A 17,349-nucleotide genomic window follows, 5' to 3' on the forward strand; every position below is an offset into this window, starting at 1 on the left:
TATATAAAAGGAAAATAAAATATTATAAAAAAGAAATAGTCAAAAAATTAAAATTAAATCTTTTCCAAAACTAAAATGAGTCTACATAAAATATGTTAATCTTTTAAAAAATAAAATAATGCTTTTAGAAAAAAATTCCTTTTAAAAAAAAGTACATTTAGATAAATTTATCCTTAAGCTCATTTTAAGAGAAATAAAATAAAAATTATTTTTCCAAAAATTAATTTTAACTTAAAGATGAGTAATTTTTATTCTTTCTTAAAAATAATTACAAATAAATTGGTTCAGATATATCCCAAGACTTATTTGAACAAGCATATGGGAAAGAAAAACAAAAAATATTTTTGTATAAATTATTCGTAAAGTTTCTATAAATTAATTTATATATAAAAAAATAATTTTTCCCTTTTTTATCTTAAAAACTCTTACAGAAATATAGCCCAAGCCTGAATGATAAAGTAATTATGGGGTTACTAGAAGCAGCCCAAGTCCAAAAGTAGGGAGGAACCAACTACAGGAAAAAAAAAAACAAAGGGGCAGCAAGCATCCTAGTATTGTTATCTGCAATGGCAGTTGCTCCTCTTCGTCTCCGCTATCTCTTCCCAAACCACACAAACCTCAACTTCTCTCTTTTCAAACCCAATGTGTTGTCACTCACATCATTTTCCCTCTCTCCTATTTCTTCTTCTTCTTCTTCTCTTTCTCAAAAACAATATCTTCCTCTCCATTCCTGCAGGTGCTCCTCCATCGCCCCCGTCTCCACAACCACCTACGAGGTAACATCGATACCCTTTTTCTCTTTCCTCCATCAAAAGCAAAACAAAAACATCAAAATAGTTAAATTCGTTTTCTTTTCGAAAATGAAAAAAAAGGGTAGTTGACTATGTTGTCATTTGTCCGTTAATTTAGTTTATTCTTTGTCTCTCACACTTTGTCACATGCGAACTCTTCACCCAGCTTCTACCCGTCACACGTAGTTATTAGTTCATCACAAAGTAGGTTATTAGTTTCGGTTTTCTTTACAAGTATTAGAAAGTAAGTGAGTTTTAAGCCTAACTCAATTCTTGTAAGGTGAGGTATGCAGATAGAGTAAAGGAATGTGATTCTAATAATGCTGGTTATATATATGCCTTACAAGGGTTACTTCTGTTATGGTAGGAGTTCACTGACATGTCTAATGGCGGCTAATTTTGCATAGCAAGTTGTTAAGGGTAAACGAATGTGTGTCTACAATTATCAATTTATACTCATATACATGTTTCGATGACTCTAATGGTTAAATATGTTTCGCAAGTGCATGTATTTAAGAGTAAACAAGTGTGATTGTATACAATTCTGTACGTACCTGTGGTGTTAATGGTTAAATACACTTCAGAGGTTAGTTAGTGTATTAGTGTTTAACTTTATTGATATGTTTTATTGATGGTTAACTGTACCTTAAAAATGGTTAACTGTTGGGGTGGATATTAGATCGACAGTTCTGGACGGGATTTGATAGTTTTTCATGTTTTTATCATTTGAGTTTGGTTATATTTGATACTGGCCAGTTACCAAATTCAAAATGCAGTTTTCCGATGGTTCTGCAGAGGTGGAGTTAAGACTAAAAATAGGAGGTTTGGATATTCGAAGCTCCAGAGACATATCAGTTGATACACACGATACTTCATTAGCTATCAGAGTGTTGCGGCAAGGAGCTCCCATCACACTTATAGAAACTAATCCTCTTTTTGATAGGATTAAATCCTCTGAAACAATATGGTTGGTTTGTGTGTTTGGAAGTACTAAAGAAATGTTTCTAGTTTTTGCCTTAGTTGATTTTTCTGATTGGGACAGGTATATAGATGATGACGAACTTGTCGTGAACTGCAAGAAACAGGACCCGGATTTGAAATGGCCTGACATCATGGAGTCGTGGGAATCACTTGCTGCAGGATCTTCACAACTCTTGCAAGGAACATCAATATATCTTGTTGGTGATTCAACAGAAATCAACCAAAAAGTGGCTCAAGAGCTGGCAACTGGTCTAGGGTGCCATTACCATTAGTCCATCTGTGATTTTAATTATCAATATGAATCTTCTGTCCATTAAAATATAAATCTTGTTTCTAGTTTTACATAAATCAGTTATCACTTCTGGGAATATGTTTTCCAGCTGTGGATATAATAAAATGTTAACAACTTAAGTCAGCTTTTACGGATACAAAACTATATATCAAAGGATTCACTTCAATGTTTGATGCTGTGACTTGTGTGTAACTTTCATCAATGAGTTATAAATTTTAGTGTTTGGTGTTCTTCTCAGGTACACACCACTTAGCACAAAAGAGTTACTGGAAACATATACCAAGCAGACTGTGGATTCATGTGAGCGCCATTTCTATGCCTTGCTTCTTATTCACAAAACCTTCTATTTTTTTTCTCATGCTGCAGATTCCTGACAAACATAGTGACTTAAAGTTTCTCTATACTAGTAGTTTGATACTACTAAAAGGTACTCTGGGATCAATCTTAGAAGTGTCTTCTATGGTGTCTTACAAAATAGGATTACGTAAATTTTAGGTGCATCTCACTCTAATTGTTGAAATTAAAGGGATGTCCCGACTGTTCTTTTTAGAAGATGAACAGTCAGCATCTTTTGGAAAATGCTGATACCTGATAGTGCCAGTTTTTGTAGCTATTTTGGTCGTTATTTTCGTTGACAGAAGATGTGTTACAAAAGGAAAATACAAAATTTGTTTTTCCTACAATCTTATGATTGAAAAATCTGTGTTTATTTGAAGCTTTAGTTGCATTTAACGCATTTATATAAATCATCTTTTTCCTTTTTTTCCTCCGTTATCCTTGCTGCAGTTTATGTCTTGTTTTAATACCAGAGAATATGGAAATAAAAAGTGCATGCATCTAAGTATTTGAAGTGACTTAGATGTTATGTTTTTCGTGTATTAACAAGTGCAATGAATTCCAGGGCTGCTTGCCGAAGGCTCTGACTCAGTAGCAGAAGCAGAAAGTACTGTACTAGAAAGCATAAGTAGGTAAGTCAATGGATTCATTTCATTTGCTGGATCATTTTGTTATAGGGACCTAACAGATTTTTTGCTGCATGAGTGGTTTTCCAGTCATGCTAGGGCAGTGATTGCAACATTAGGAGGGCAACATGGTGCTTCTGGAAGAGCTAATAAATGGCAACATCTTTATGCAGGATTTACTGTCTGGTTGTCACAGACCGAAGCACTAGGTGATTGTTGATCGATCTGAGTTTTGTTTTACACATGTTATCTGTCTTCAGTGCAACCCTGTTTTGAACCTTCAAATTGGGAACCAAAAGCCTCAACTTAAAAGTCATGGAGAAACTTTTACTACTACTGAGGTTGTGGATTTAGGAGGGGAAGTTTTATAATAAAGGAAGTGTGAGATTACAATGTGTAACTCCCTATAACGTTCCCTTAATTTTTCTAAACATCTTATTTCACTGTTCATGTTGTGCCCTCCCTCTGCCTTCATTTTCTTTTGATTCCTTCCCTACACTTCCTCTGCATGTTTACTTGCATGGTTGCTTCAGCATGTTTTCAGTTAAAATGATTTGGAAAACTTGAAATGCAGATGAGGATTCTGCAAGGGAGGAGACCCACAAAAGTGTCAAAGATGGCAGAATTTCATACACAAATGCAGATGTAGTTGTTAAGCTACAAGGCTGGGATCCTGCTTATGCCAAAAGTGTAGCACAAGCATGTTTAAGTGCCCTTAAACAGTTAATCCTGTCAGACAAGAAACTTCCAGGTACTTGTAGAAGATTCGGATGTTACTTCATGGGGTGAAATGGAAAGACTGAAAATAAGGATTAGCAGTAACAGATGAGAAGAAAAAGAACAAAAATATAAGTGAAAATGACTGAGGGCATTTTCATATTACAAGTGGAAAAAGGAGATTTTCATATTGAAATAAGGAAAGCTGAAAAATTTTCATTTGCCCAAGATTGACTTTGACAGTGTCATATTGCAGGTAAAAAAAGCCTCTACATAAGATTGGGATGTCGTGGTGATTGGCCAAATGTCAAACCCCCTGGTTGGGATCCATCAAGTGAAGGTAACACAACTCTTGGCACTCATTGATGATGCTTGAAATTGGTGAGTAACATGTAATTTGTTTATACAAGTTTGTCTACCACAAAGGTAACACAAGTGATAGATTCTGTTGTTCATGCTGTTATTCTAGTCACTTTAGTTTGATAACTATGTGATGGATGGTGTAACATAATTAAGGGCTTGTTGGTTGCAAAATTGGTGATACAGCTTTTGAACTGCTGCGGACTTACTCGATTAAAGCAATTGGAAATTGATATAAAATGGAATTTTATAAAATTAAATATATTTATTAATTAATAACTTATAATGAATTACATAAATTACTTTGTTATGGAAGTAGTTAATGTCTAAAAAGGAAAATTATTAACTTAAAAATAACCATTTGATATATATAGTCTTAATTCTTATCCAATTAGATAATTAATAATTGGTTTAATATATCATTTGGTCCTTAAGGGGTTTTTGTTCAAAGTCGTCCTACGTTTTAAAAAAGTTCAGTCAGACTCCATATTTTGTGTTAAAAAATGTTCAAAATGGTCCTTTTGGTTTACGGTGTTAAAAACATAATGGTACAGTTGCCTCCGTGGCCAAAATTGATGTGTAAAGTTTTTGTAATACGTGACACATATGATATATTTGAATGTGTAAATTAAAAAGAAAATATAATGACGTCAGCTAGGTTTAACGAAATGGGTTAAATCAAATTACCCTTATCTAAGAATCTTATCGCGAATTCTGGGTTTAACAATCTGGTGAAACTGGTCTTATAATTACTGTGGTGTAGTGATTCCTTGAAGGTGAAATTTGAAGAGCGTACGTACGTGAGGTAAGTGTTGCTAACCTTAGCCTACTTACTTGATGTTCTTGTTGTTGGATTTGAGGGTTAGGTTTTGAGATGAAAATAGAGGGTGGAGTGGAGGTAGAAAGTAATGGTGGAGAGGAAGTGGATGGTGGAGTGGAGGTGGACATAGATGGTGGAATGGAGGTGGAAAGTAATGGTGGAAACTAAGCCATATATCATTCATGTGTTTTTTCGTTGATATTCATTTTGGACCAAAGTACATAGTTTTAAATTGAAAATGGGACCACATTGCACATTTTTTTACTAAAGGGAAACTACATTTAACATTACTATAAACACCTGAACGTAAAGATTGAGCTTCACCTTCACATTACATGAACACTTACACCTGAACGTAAACATTGAGCTTTAACCTAAACAGACCCACATTGTCACAATATTCACCACAATAACAACACACACACACAGCTCCAATTAACAATTTTATCCTTTCTCTGACAATTTCACCATCTCTTTCGTCAATCTTTTCTTCATTACACCATTTGAAAAAGTTACAGTATATCCCTCTTAAAGATTCACCTTGTTATTTACCAAATAAGCCACCAAAATTGGTTCTAACACAGCAATCTATGAACAAATAAATTCCAAATTAAGTGAGATGGGTAAGCCAGGCGTGAAGTTGTTAGTGTTGGAGCCTATCGTGATCATCGACATCGCTACATCTTTTTCAAGGCGCCTTGTTGGCCAGGAACTCCACCAACGATACCACCAGCCCTTTTTCTCAATTATTATTCAATGTTCTTCCCTCTCTTTGAATGAGTTTTTTCTGGCTATGGGTGTTTGAGGTGAAGAAAGAAGACAACAATGGGGTGATGGTTGCCGAAATGTTGAGAGAGAGACGGGGTTTCTGATTTTTTGTGAATTGCAAATTGGTAATTAGGGTTTCTGATTTTGCACATGATTTTGTGAATTGTGAATTGAGATTGTGATTTTGAAAATTGCAATTGGGGCTTCTGATTTTATACATGATTTTGCACAAACCCTAATCCTTTCTTTTACCTAATAACTTCATTTTTTTAACATTTCCATGTACCTTGCCAACTTAATTAACCTCTCCTTGCCACACAATCAAAAACTGTACACATCATTCAGTTTTCGCCCAAAGGCAATTGTACCGTTATGTTTTTAATGTCGTAAGCTAAAAGGACCATTTTGAACCATTTTTAACGAAATATAGGGTCTTATTAAACTTTTTTAAAAGGTAGGACGACTTTAAATAAAAAATCTAAAACTAGGGATCAAATTATGTATTAAACCTTAATAATTTAATATGTAAAAGTATATAAATTTCAATCATTTATTTAGTTAGAGATATTAATTAATCAGTTGAAGTTTTGAAAATTATTTGCCTTGTTGAGTGTATTTTTAGAATGTTTTATATTCTTTTATAAATATTTTATAAAAAGCTAGTAAATTGATATGAAATATTGTCATGACTCTTACTGTTGCTTATGGCAGACCAACTCCAAGCTGATTTTGGCTGTTCAAGGATTGGATGTCTTTTTTCCCAGTCCTATTATTATTATTATAAACAATTAAAAAAAATAAAAAATGTGTCTTTATATTGTTTGTTGAAAAAATTAATTACATCCCTTTCATGATAAAATATTTTATAATTCAGTTTAAGAAATATATATATATATATATATATATATATAATATATATATATATTTAATTATTTGAAAAAAATTATATGTCCAACTTTTTTCTCTTATTATTTAAAATATAGGATTTTTGTTAACAGGCTATAAACATTCACTGTCTAGTGTGATTACGTTTTTTTTAATTCTTTTTAGGATAATTAATTGAAAATAAAAGGTGTATGTACAATATCGCTAAATTTCGATCAATTCATATTAATATGCAGATGAATTAACTTAAAAGAGAGATTTTTCTACCCTTTTTAAATAACCTCGATTATAACAAAATTATGTAATCGAGACTTCATGCCATTAGTTTTTTTGTAAAACATATTGCTTTGTGATAATTAAATTATTTAACTAATAATTAAAACTAAATTTTACTTCAGACTTGAATTTATCATGTTCATTCCTAACTGGTATATTAATTTATTATTAATATGATTTAAAAATTATTCACCCATGAATTTTGTGGAGATTTCTTTACTTTATTTAACAAAAAACGTTTCTGATGTGTTGTATTTAATATAAATAATTTTGTTTTTGATAAACTCTTTCGTAAAAGAAACTCGACAATTTTAAAAGATTATAGTGACGAAGTTTATTTAAATTAACAAACGCAAAATAAATTTCAATTTTTATTAGACAATTTTTGTAAAATGTTCATTTCCCTGAATTAAATATCAGTATTATTATTTCATGTTATAAAATTAATGTAAATCTTGATGTATATATTTCTTGTATTTTGTTGAGAATGCTAAGTTTAATAAATATTCTTTTGTAATTTTTGTGAAAAGTATTCATTCTAATTTGTTATTTTTATCATTTCATATATTCATAAATGATACTTTTACACAACAAATTTGCACGTTCTTGTCACGTAACAATACCTCAAGTTTGGAAGTTTTGTTATTGTATGCGCAGATTTAACGAACATCCTAACTCGTTACGTGACCTTGGCAACAATTCTCTCTTCCACCACTTTACAATCTAACTAGATAATAACACTCTTCATGTTCACTATTTGTGAACCACCTATTAAATGCTAATGACTCCTTATCTTACGACTAAATGTATTTGTTTAATTTAAAATAGTTTCCAAGTACCTTCAACTGAATGATACACCCAATATAACATTCATTCAAACACACCTTAAACCTACGAGTCAACCAGCAACGACTAAAAAAGAATCTGCGAAATGATCATACTTTACTATATTTATCTTCAAGTGGAACCAAGTCTCAGAAGCCATTGCTTCCATCTGATTATTGGGTCAGAAAGATTTCCGTTCCCCATTGTCATCAATTGCATATAAAGTAATCAAGACCTAAAATAAACTTTAACACTATGGATAATAGGGTTTTCATTAGGGAGCTGGTTCAAAACTTGAATTGCCCATGCCTATGACCTCTCAAAAATGAGCCTAGCATTGCAATTGTTGCTTAAATGCAATCTCCGTACACTCTCCAATTTTTTTCTTCACATCATGCCATATGAACGGAAGCTAACCTGATTTAGGAGAATCATCAAATAAACATGAATCGTCTCCTTACAGAATCTCGTAGAATAAAACATTTTAAATGTAAAAATTCAGACACCCGGGAAAAAAAAATATTAAAATCGGTTTTCTCGAGCTTTTTCCACAAACATAGAAATAGATTATTAATCAGAGAGGATCTAGAAGAAATTTTTTATGCCACGTTCTAATAAAAGTCCTAGATAACTTAATTTTCCCTTTATAACACCTAAGAATTACCTGCGCGATAATTCCTGACTCAAATTCCCAAAGCTTCTATAAGCAATGACAACGAACTTTTGATGCGAGAAAGACTCAATCCTTACGTCACTCTTTAACACTCGAAAAGGAGTTCTCACGTCTTATTACATCATAGATTTTCATTTATAAATTTTTCGCACATAAAATGCAGTCAGAAGTACGTTTCATTAGTACGACAAGACCCATAAGCACGAGTAAGCACTGTTTTTTATTGCTAAGAAGTATGTTTGATTACTATTTCACAAAAATAAGCCAATTCCAGAAAATGTTTTAACAAGACTACACCACAAAGAGCTACAGTAACTCAAATGAGCTGGTGAGGTAATTTACCAAAAAAACAAGAACTAACAAACACACCAGCATTACTGTCTAACCAGTCAGCCAAAAAATCAGGTAGTCAAGTGATAATTATGATCTAGGAAGCTTACGATGAAATGAATAGAAGAGTGCAACGATGATCTGAAGAACAACCCTTTCAACAAAAATCTGACCTCAAGGAGTCAACTTCAACCCAACCTCAGAAGTCGTAATTTTCTTTTGAAAATAAATCCACAACTGCGTCATCAATAGATACAATTCCCAGAAAAATCAGAAGCAATGTTAAATCTTTGTATTCCAAACAGATCAACCAGCCCAAAAGCTAGGCACCTTCATTCAAGAATAAAATCAGTAACAGTCTACACCAGGCAGATTGAAGGTAAAAAAAATCCCTAACATGCTTCAAAAACACCATTGACATCACAAGACGTTAAATACACCAAATCCACAATAGAAGTAAACTAATTATGAAATTTGAAAGGGGGAAAATAGGGAATATCCAATTTTCGTTTTTTATTGTAAAGTATAAAAACCTAACAGAAAGTGGAAAATTGACAAGGCATATAATCAACAGACAAATTAAAATAAACTCTAACGAAGTTCCAGTTGCACATGGGTAGCAGGTCCAAAGGAGGATGACATAAGGAAATAATGAAAAGGAAAGTTTGCCTAGAGAAACAATATCACAACTCCATTTTTTTATTTATCCAGAAGTTTACAATATTAAATTCCAAGGCCAAAGATCTCCACCTTCATCTTCCATTAGGAAGACAGCCTTAGCCTTCCTTCTTGATTGAGTCATCTAATCCCCCATTAGAAGGTATCTGCAAAAAGTCAGTCAAACATTTAAGAGGTACAACCAAATAGCAGATGAGAATAATATTAGAAAAAGGAAATAAGAAATATGAAAATATAGCCTAATATACATAACAGCAAGTAATATCTTTAGAATGTATATCACCAATCACAAGATGTCAGTCAAATTCATTTTTAAAAATAAACCTGTACCTTGTATTGAAGATCATTTATTGTAGCTCTCAACAGAGCGTCTCCAACTATTAACCTCAGCATCTTCACAAAATCATCCCGGGATATCTGCTTTGACTGAATTAGAATATGATGAAATATTAGTGATATTATTACATCAATCAAAGTAGAAGGACATGAACTGGAACTTATTTTGCATACCCTGAATTGTTCATAATGTGTTTTGATATGATTCATATCCTTGGACGGAACCTGATTTCTGATAGCAGCAAAAAGCACAGGTAGAGGCATCCAAGGGGATTTCGGGACTTTTGGAGTGCTAGCAACTACACTATGAGCTTTTCCCTAAGGAAGTATCCAACATTTCAAAATTATATGGATAATGCTGTATTTATAGGAAATAAAAACAATACATGATTTAAATAAGACAGTTTTCAAAAGCATGATAAAACCTCTAAATGTGGTAGGTTTCTCTCCCAACAGACCTGAGCCCCATAAAGTTTATGCAGGAACTAAATATTCAAAGCTGCGATAACAACAAACTTTCTGCCCTTAATCACCACCCTGTAACTTTAAGACTACCTTATGTAGCAAAACCTTGTGGAACACGCAATGCTTCTATAAAGGAATATCAAACTATGCAAACTACTACTGTTCTTTTAGAATAGATCATCTACATATTTCACCATATCAAGAAATAAATCAAAACATAAAAAATATTGGAATTTTAAGATACAAAAACCACAGTTAAAAAATTGTTTAATAACATTTTAAACCTGCAAAAGAATTAGATGCAAAACTAAAATATCAAATAACTTACATTATCTATTGCGGATGTCTCCGAGAGGCCAAGAGGACTGCGAGAGGCTGTATTAACCTTATGTCCACAAAAATGACCTGTAAAAATGAAACATGAATAAATGATCACAGCACAAAAGGATCATATTAATACATACAAGAGCTAAAGGGCAGAAACCCCTGCTCTTCTATTTGACCAGAGTAAAGAAATTAATCTGATGAATGTAAGATAGACCTCAAGTTGATATCAATAATCTACAGATGAAACACTATTTCTGAATATTAACATCTCGTAAAGATTTCCATGCAAATGGAAAGAAAGAATCATAGATATCATAGTTACTAGTTAGACAATATTAAAATGTACAACTTATTTATGCCAGGAAAGCTCAGATGAGCAGTTAAAAGGAAAACAAACTAAAGGAACAATGTATCACCTTCGGCATCAGAAGGGACCTTGAAGCTAATAACAAATTCGGGATAGATATGGGTGTTCATGTTCATATTCCACACAACATAGTATCGCGGACACTGAATATCATCCACCCCACTATCATATTCACAACTACTGGGTTGAAACTGACCACTGCCAGGACAGAGAATCTCCATGTTCCCCATTATTACACGACAGAGGGCCAAGTGTCGAACCCCATTTTCGTCAACATCACAATAACGTACACTACACAAATGGAAAAATTGAATCATTCTCCAAGCCTTCCAATAGTGTAATATATAATATAAATACCAAATAGTAACTTAATAAATTGGTTAAAAAAAGATGATATTAGGACAGAAGTAAAAGAACTTTGTATGTAACAAGGAAAAAACAGTGACAGTAAGAACAACATGAAGGTCATCACTTCACCCTTAATGTAAAAGGTGCATCAAAAACTGATTAGAGATGATTGCAGCAGTTAGGAATAAAACTCCATAAGACCACTACAGAACAAGTAATGAAATTTTTACAGAAGGAAATCCTAATGCCAAAAGACTGTATTCAACTTTTATTAATGCATGGACAATAATGCTTATCTTTATGAAATATATAAATATAAATAATTAAGTCAAGCAAACTACAAAGAAAAAACAATGCAGAAGATAAAAATAACATAAGCCAAGTATAGGTTAAAACTGGGTGAAAGAAAAAAATGATACCCCTTAGGTTTCTTACATATATTCGAATATGCAGAGACTACTACTCTAATTATAATTTAGTAGAGATAGATTTTAGTCACCAGTTGCATTAGAAAATAAAGGATTAACTTGCTCGTCAACCGTAAACCTTAATCTTAAAATGAGATGTCCATGCCCTATTAATCATCTTGCTCTTAGCCAATCAAGTATAAACGCCAAATAAATTTATCATCACTATTAAGAATATTTCCAGGTCCATGATATAAAAACTAACCTGGCATCAGGGCAGGAAGCAGCAGCAAGATGAACACCAATGCCATATGTGCACTTTGGTCCAGATAGTCCACAATGACCAAGTCCATACTCCATCATTGTAGACAGATCTCTTTTAGAAAAAGCAAGCCAAGCATACCGAATGTTTGCTTCCCCATGAATTTTTTTTGTAATTTCAGCTTGCTTCTGGAAAAGCTCCAACCGAGCTTGCATTGACGCACCTGAGCAGTGGTAAATCTCAATTATGTCGGAATCAGAACTGCCAAAACTACTCATTCCCTTGAGAAACATCTTTTGTACAGAATTTAAATCCAAATTTCCATATATTGATTCAGTATAAGCATCTAAACCTATGTCTTGATTGTGCTGAATAGCTTCACCAACGTTTCTGCAGTCCTGTTTGTTAATGCTATCTTCAACTTCTACATCATATTGACAATAATTTTGTTTAGTATCAATTTGAATACCCTTAACTAGAGCATTGGACTCCCCACTACACTCACTCAACCTGGATTGATCCACTCCATTGATTTCAACTTCTAAATGTAGTTTTATTTCGTTAGACGCATATGAGTCGGGACTTTTTCCATTTTCCTGTTCATTGGTATTGTAAGGTTCCTCGTCAGAGTAAGTATAGACTTCTGGGAAAAAGCAGTGACCTGCATCATCAATCCAAGCTATAGGTTGTTGCAAGCCAGTTTTCAAGTCCACCTTGCGCAGATGTAAAAAATCAAATACAAGATGATACCCATTTAACTCTATCTCCACAGCTACCTTCTTGACTTCAAGATCCTTCTTAACCAAGTCAACAACATCCTTAGGAAGGTCAAGCCATTCACCATTCCTATAGAACATCAAACGCACCAGTCTCCCACTCTTTTTATAATTTGAAAAATGCCTAACTAAAGACTGCCCAATATGAGGACCAGCGTTTGTCAACTTGTTTCTACATCCACCAAATCTCATCCGTTTGGCAACCCTGCTCGTTGATGACACATACGATGGCCAATGGCCCAAAATTGGTTGTGAAGCTCCACTGAAATGTGCAGCATACCGGGCCGCTCGCTTGCGCTTCAGATTGAGTGCAATCCTATCCGATACCTTTGCGATTTTTGCTTCCATTTCTATCTACTAGCCCAATATCTATAAACACGCTTAAATATAAAAAGCTCAGGTGCAGCAGTAAATAGAAACCTAGACCTTGAGCAGTTTCAAAGAAACTGTGGTGCCAATGGTGAAGACCGTGACATCAAGAATATTTGGCAATCCCTGAATGTTTAAAAATTTTGAGAATATTGAACTTATATATAGGATAATGAACACATAATTAACACGTTGACAAATAAAAAACAAGGGGTTAAATAATAAAAGCATTCCTGGATAACAAAACAAGTAGTCTGAAACACTTGCAATAGTACTATCACCAACAAAATTAAATAAAATATAATACTGAAACTTATAAAATACACAAAAAGTAGTCAAGACCTAAAACGCTGTAAACTAATTTATACTCAAAAGGCTTTAAAAACCGGGCATGTTTGGATAAACTTCTCCCGTGAGCATTTCAAGAAAAAAGAAAACGAAAACCTTTTTTATGACCCAAAATTAGCTTATTAAATAAATTTATTTTCCTTCCCATTCCGTGAAGCACTTAGGAAAAGTTTCTTCAAAATAGTCCCAAAACAAATGCAATGAACACAGTAATGTTAATTAGTTCTAAACTGAATTTATCCAAATTTACATCAAAATATTTCTGGATTACTTTTTAGTGTCAATGTCAAATTGTATTTAGGAGACCAAAAATTGCAAAACTCGAGAAAATACAAATTCAAAATATGTATAAAATGTTATAATAAAGCTAAAAAAGATTTATTAATGCAGAACCTGAAACTATTTATATTTAGTTTACAACATAAAGATCGGTCAGTTGTCTTGCAAAACATAAATAACCTTGAGGTCTAGACCTATTAAAAAGCCAATGCTAGTTAATTATATCACAAAATTCAATCAGAGCAGTAAGGAGACTAATAATAAACGCTAATGATTAGAATGTTCATCAAACAATAAATAGATAACGTAGGGAATAAAAAACAATAATATCAATTCCAAGAGGATCCCAATTTTATTATTTTAAAGACTCACTAAAACAGTCCAAATAAACTCAGAAAAATTACTGTGTCTGTTTCCATGGCACCGGCACCAAAACAAACTCATTCCCTGGCTTCAACTGTACTTTACCTATCCTCACAGAAAGGACTACAAAATAAACACCTAAAAACTGAACTCTTGCATAAAACTGCCAGAGAAGCTTTAGTTAATTTACAGAGCACTGGATGCAAAAGTCATGCAGGAAATACAAGTTTTAACTTTGCTCAGAAAAATCTAATGCAACCTTTGGAGAAAACAAATTTCAACTCTCAAGACATCTATTCTTCACCATCAATGAAAGGGCTATACGATACTAAGAAACCAAACCAGTACTAATGCTTGAAACTAACTAATAGAGCATAAAAATATGTGTGAGCAGGCTTTTAAAAGGACGTATTTGAGGATAAATTATTACACACTCCGAGATTACGTGATCTGGACAAAGCTCCACCATGTAACACACTAGTAATTCTTTTTTCTTATATTTAGAAAAGGGTCGTCTCTCAGGCTTTGAAGCAAAATCAAATAACGATTTTTCGTATGTAAGGCCTCCAAATGCACCCGATACCAAAGTCATTTAACATAAAAGGCTGTATCCCTCGTACCGCTGCTCGTATAACAGATAACTTTAAACAACAAGTTCACAAATCAAACAAACTTAAGAAATACCTCGAAATTGATAAAACACACGAATTTAAATAAATTTATGCATACCCAGCACTGCATTTAGTGATCCTACTGTACATGCTTTTCCCCGGAACAGCTCTGCTCCTGATGATCGAATTTAACAGAATAAAAATAAAATTCATAAAAATTTATATAAAAAGAAAATTTGTATAATAAAGCAAAGTCGTGTGGTCAACGACAACCAAAGACACTATACCGATAATCAACAAATTAAAACACCATCTGGTAAAAAAAAAACTAACAATATTACTTCTAAAAGCAAAATTAGCTCCCAAATATTACAGATAAACAGAAAATATTATTCAAACACCATGGACAACCAAACCCAAGCCCGATCTACTAAATCCCAGCCCTAAATCTAAAAGTCAAACGAACCAAAAAAAATTTCAAACCCTCGCAGATATTCAAATTCTGAATAAAAAAAATTCAAATGAAAAAAAATCCAGAGAAGCGTCAGAAATTACCTGAGTGGACAAACATGCAAAACAACAGAATTACCTATATAATACAGACAAATTTTTCACCTCTTTTTTTGTTTTTTTTTTCTTTTACTCTATTTTCAATTCCCTTGGTGCATCGGAGGGATAGGGATACTATTTACACCGTTCTTCGCTTGAAGCGAAAAACCCTAAATGGAAGATCGGCAAATGGTAGGGTTAGGTAAAAACAACGCCTGTAGAAAAAAACTGATAATGGAGGCGTCTCCCCTAGATTCTGCAATTTCTCGCTACCCCTTTTCCAAGTAAACCCCCACAAGGTTCACACTGAGGATTTCATATGATCACCCGCTGTTATCCCTCTTTCCTCACAGCCTCCGTTTTATTGGACCGTGTTGCTTGCTGACTCACCATCTGTCACGTTTCAATTTTTTTTCTTTTTCTGATTTCTTGTTTCTCAATTCTCTCGTCCATATCTTCACGTCTTTCTAGAACATCTTCTCTCGTTTTTTAATATAAAATAATATAATTATATTTTTTAAGAGGTTACAGGGCATGTCTCTTCTGTGATGATGAACAGTTTGACTATATAAATGTACTTTTAATTTTATGAATAAATTAAAATTATGCAATTTTTTCGTTTTCCTTTATTTAGTTTTCATTATTTAAAATATTAAATTTATTTTCCTTGATGGTGTGATTTCATGAAATCTTAGCAGTAATGAATATGCTCTTTATTTTGTATTAAAAGACTGGTTTTAGTAAAATAGGTTGGGATCTTAAAAATATTAGGAAAAGTTCAAAGAAAACTTAACTGATAGACAAAGTTTAATGACAGATTAAAGATTGAAGGATATTTGTTTCATATAAAAGTGACGGTGTTTGATAAGTTCAATTATTAAGTTATAAACCACTGTCTCAACTATACTGTTATTGCATACATATCCGCATACACATGATATCAACAATGAACTTCATTTCAAGGAAAGGTTTAGAGCAAAAGGAATTAAAGAAATCAAATGTAAAAATATTTATGTTGGGATAATGTTTAAATTTTAAAATGTTTCATCTAAAATCAAGATAAGTATTCTCATTAGAATTACAATATTTAAAATATTACATAAAAATTAGAGATATTTTTTTATAGGCTTAATTGGTTTCAATTTTTGTCAGCTTTGTTCGAAATGGTGCTAATTTTTTTAAAATGTTCAATGTAGTCCTAAACATCGTAATTTATGTTCAATTTAGTATTTTTGGCTAACAACATTTAAATTGTTAATGGCTAAATGTCCAGCTGAGCAATCAGTGACACATCACCCTTGACACGTCATCATTATCTCTTACCTCCAGAAACTCTAATTTTCTCCTACACAGAAACCCTAGCCACCACCTAACCCTAACCGCTGCCGCCACGCTCACTGTCATCCACCATCTTCCCACCTCCATCATCAGATATTTCAAAACCCTAAGCAGATGGTCACGCCGCTAATCCAAACACTCTGCCACAAGCATCGCGAAACCGATTCGCGAGTTCCTCGCGCCTTTGAGCAACGTCGTCATGAAGCTTCTTAATTCTCCATCAGCCACCATCAACCAAAAACACAGAAGATCAAAACCCACAGAACCAAAAATCTCCTTCAAACCAGAAGCGCAATTCGTGCCGCAACAATTAAGAGCCACCAACATCATCACCAACTTCTCACGAGCAAAACCCAAATCGCAGAAACGCAAAGTCGAATCACGCAATCATCTTCAACCGTCGCACCAACGCCTCTCCGCAAGCTTATCCACCGCGCCTTCTTCATTCACCTGCAAGAGAAAAACCTAGAAGCAAACCAACTATCACGAAGTTCACCATATCCGCCGTGAAGGAAAAACTCTATTCTCGCCGTGACAGCACTAGAGCAAGCTTTTCCCCAATCTACAAATACAAATTTGAAACCCTGATTTTTGGGTGAAGAAAGGGGTTGCCACATGTCAAGTCCTCATTAGCGCGACCATCCTTAGTCAACTCTGGTCTTAGCCACGTCAGCCAATAACTAGCATGTAATTCACTGATTGGTGATGTGTCATTAACGATTTAAACGTCGTTAGCCAAAAGGACTAAATTGAACATAAATTACGATGTTTAGGACTACATTGAACATTTTAAAAAAATTAGGATCATTTTGAACAAAGCTAACAAATTGGGAGCAACAATGGTAT

The 17,349-nt window shown here is 33.4% G+C and overlaps 2 protein-coding genes across 3 annotated transcripts; one reads left to right on the forward strand and one right to left on the reverse strand.

Moving 5' to 3' along the window:
- The first annotated feature begins 517 nt into the window (after nt 1–517).
- Nucleotides 518–4,277, forward strand: LOC124838857 (putative inactive shikimate kinase like 2, chloroplastic). Its single transcript, XM_047314560.2, has 8 exons — nt 518–776; nt 1,568–1,758; nt 1,834–2,028; nt 2,303–2,364; nt 2,966–3,032; nt 3,117–3,235; nt 3,601–3,777; nt 4,000–4,277. Exons 1-8 carry the CDS (start codon nt 567–569, stop codon nt 4,107–4,109), a joined length of 1,131 nt encoding a protein of 376 aa, XP_047170516.2. The 5' UTR covers nt 518–566; the 3' UTR covers nt 4,110–4,277.
- Nucleotides 4,278–9,176: 4,899 nt separating this feature from the next.
- On the reverse strand, nt 9,177–15,499 carry LOC148192161 (inactive poly [ADP-ribose] polymerase RCD1-like). Of its 2 annotated transcripts, XM_088100347.1 has the most exons (8): nt 15,172–15,493; nt 14,735–14,791; nt 11,874–13,141; nt 10,903–11,144; nt 10,488–10,564; nt 9,869–10,012; nt 9,689–9,784; nt 9,177–9,504 (listed from the first exon to the last, which is right to left on the reverse strand). In XM_088100347.1, exons 3-8 carry the CDS (start codon nt 12,992–12,994, stop codon nt 9,457–9,459), a joined length of 1,728 nt encoding a protein of 575 aa, XP_087956473.1. In that variant the 5' UTR covers nt 12,995–13,141; nt 14,735–14,791; nt 15,172–15,493; the 3' UTR covers nt 9,177–9,456. The 2 variants fall into 2 exon arrangements, with proteins under 2 accessions (XP_087956473.1, XP_087956474.1); XM_088100348.1 differs by lacking the exons at nt 9,177–9,504; nt 9,689–9,784; nt 9,869–10,012 and adding an exon at nt 10,051–10,193 and having other exon boundaries at nt 15,172–15,499.
- Between the last annotated feature and the right edge of the window lie 1,850 nt (nt 15,500–17,349).

This window comes from Vigna umbellata, chromosome 10 (assembly GCF_029865625.1).
Source record: "Vigna umbellata cultivar VRB3 chromosome 10, Vumbellata_1.0, whole genome shotgun sequence".
NCBI lineage: Eukaryota > Viridiplantae > Streptophyta > Magnoliopsida > Fabales > Fabaceae > Vigna > Vigna umbellata.

Excerpts from the sequence above, each read along its gene's own strand:
- LOC124838857 (XM_047314560.2), top strand. The coding sequence starts at position 567 with ATGGCAGTTGCTCCTCTTCGTCTCCGCTATCTCTTCCCAAACCACACA. Across the intron at positions 2,029-2,302 it reads GAGCTGGCAACTGGTCTAGG|GTACACACCACTTAGCACAA; the intron begins GTGCCATTACCA and ends TGTTCTTCTCAG. Across the intron at positions 2,365-2,965 it reads CAAGCAGACTGTGGATTCAT|GGCTGCTTGCCGAAGGCTCT; the intron begins GTGAGCGCCATT and ends AATGAATTCCAG.
- LOC148192161 (XM_088100347.1), bottom strand. The coding sequence starts at position 12,994 with ATGGAAGCAAAAATCGCAAAGGTATCGGATAGGATTGCACTCAATCTG. Across the intron at positions 10,565-10,902 it reads GGTCCCTTCTGATGCCGAAG|GTCATTTTTGTGGACATAAG; the intron begins GTGATACATTGT and ends TCATTTTTACAG. Across the intron at positions 10,013-10,487 it reads AGACATCCGCAATAGATAAT|GGAAAAGCTCATAGTGTAGT; the intron begins GTAAGTTATTTG and ends ATACTTCCTTAG.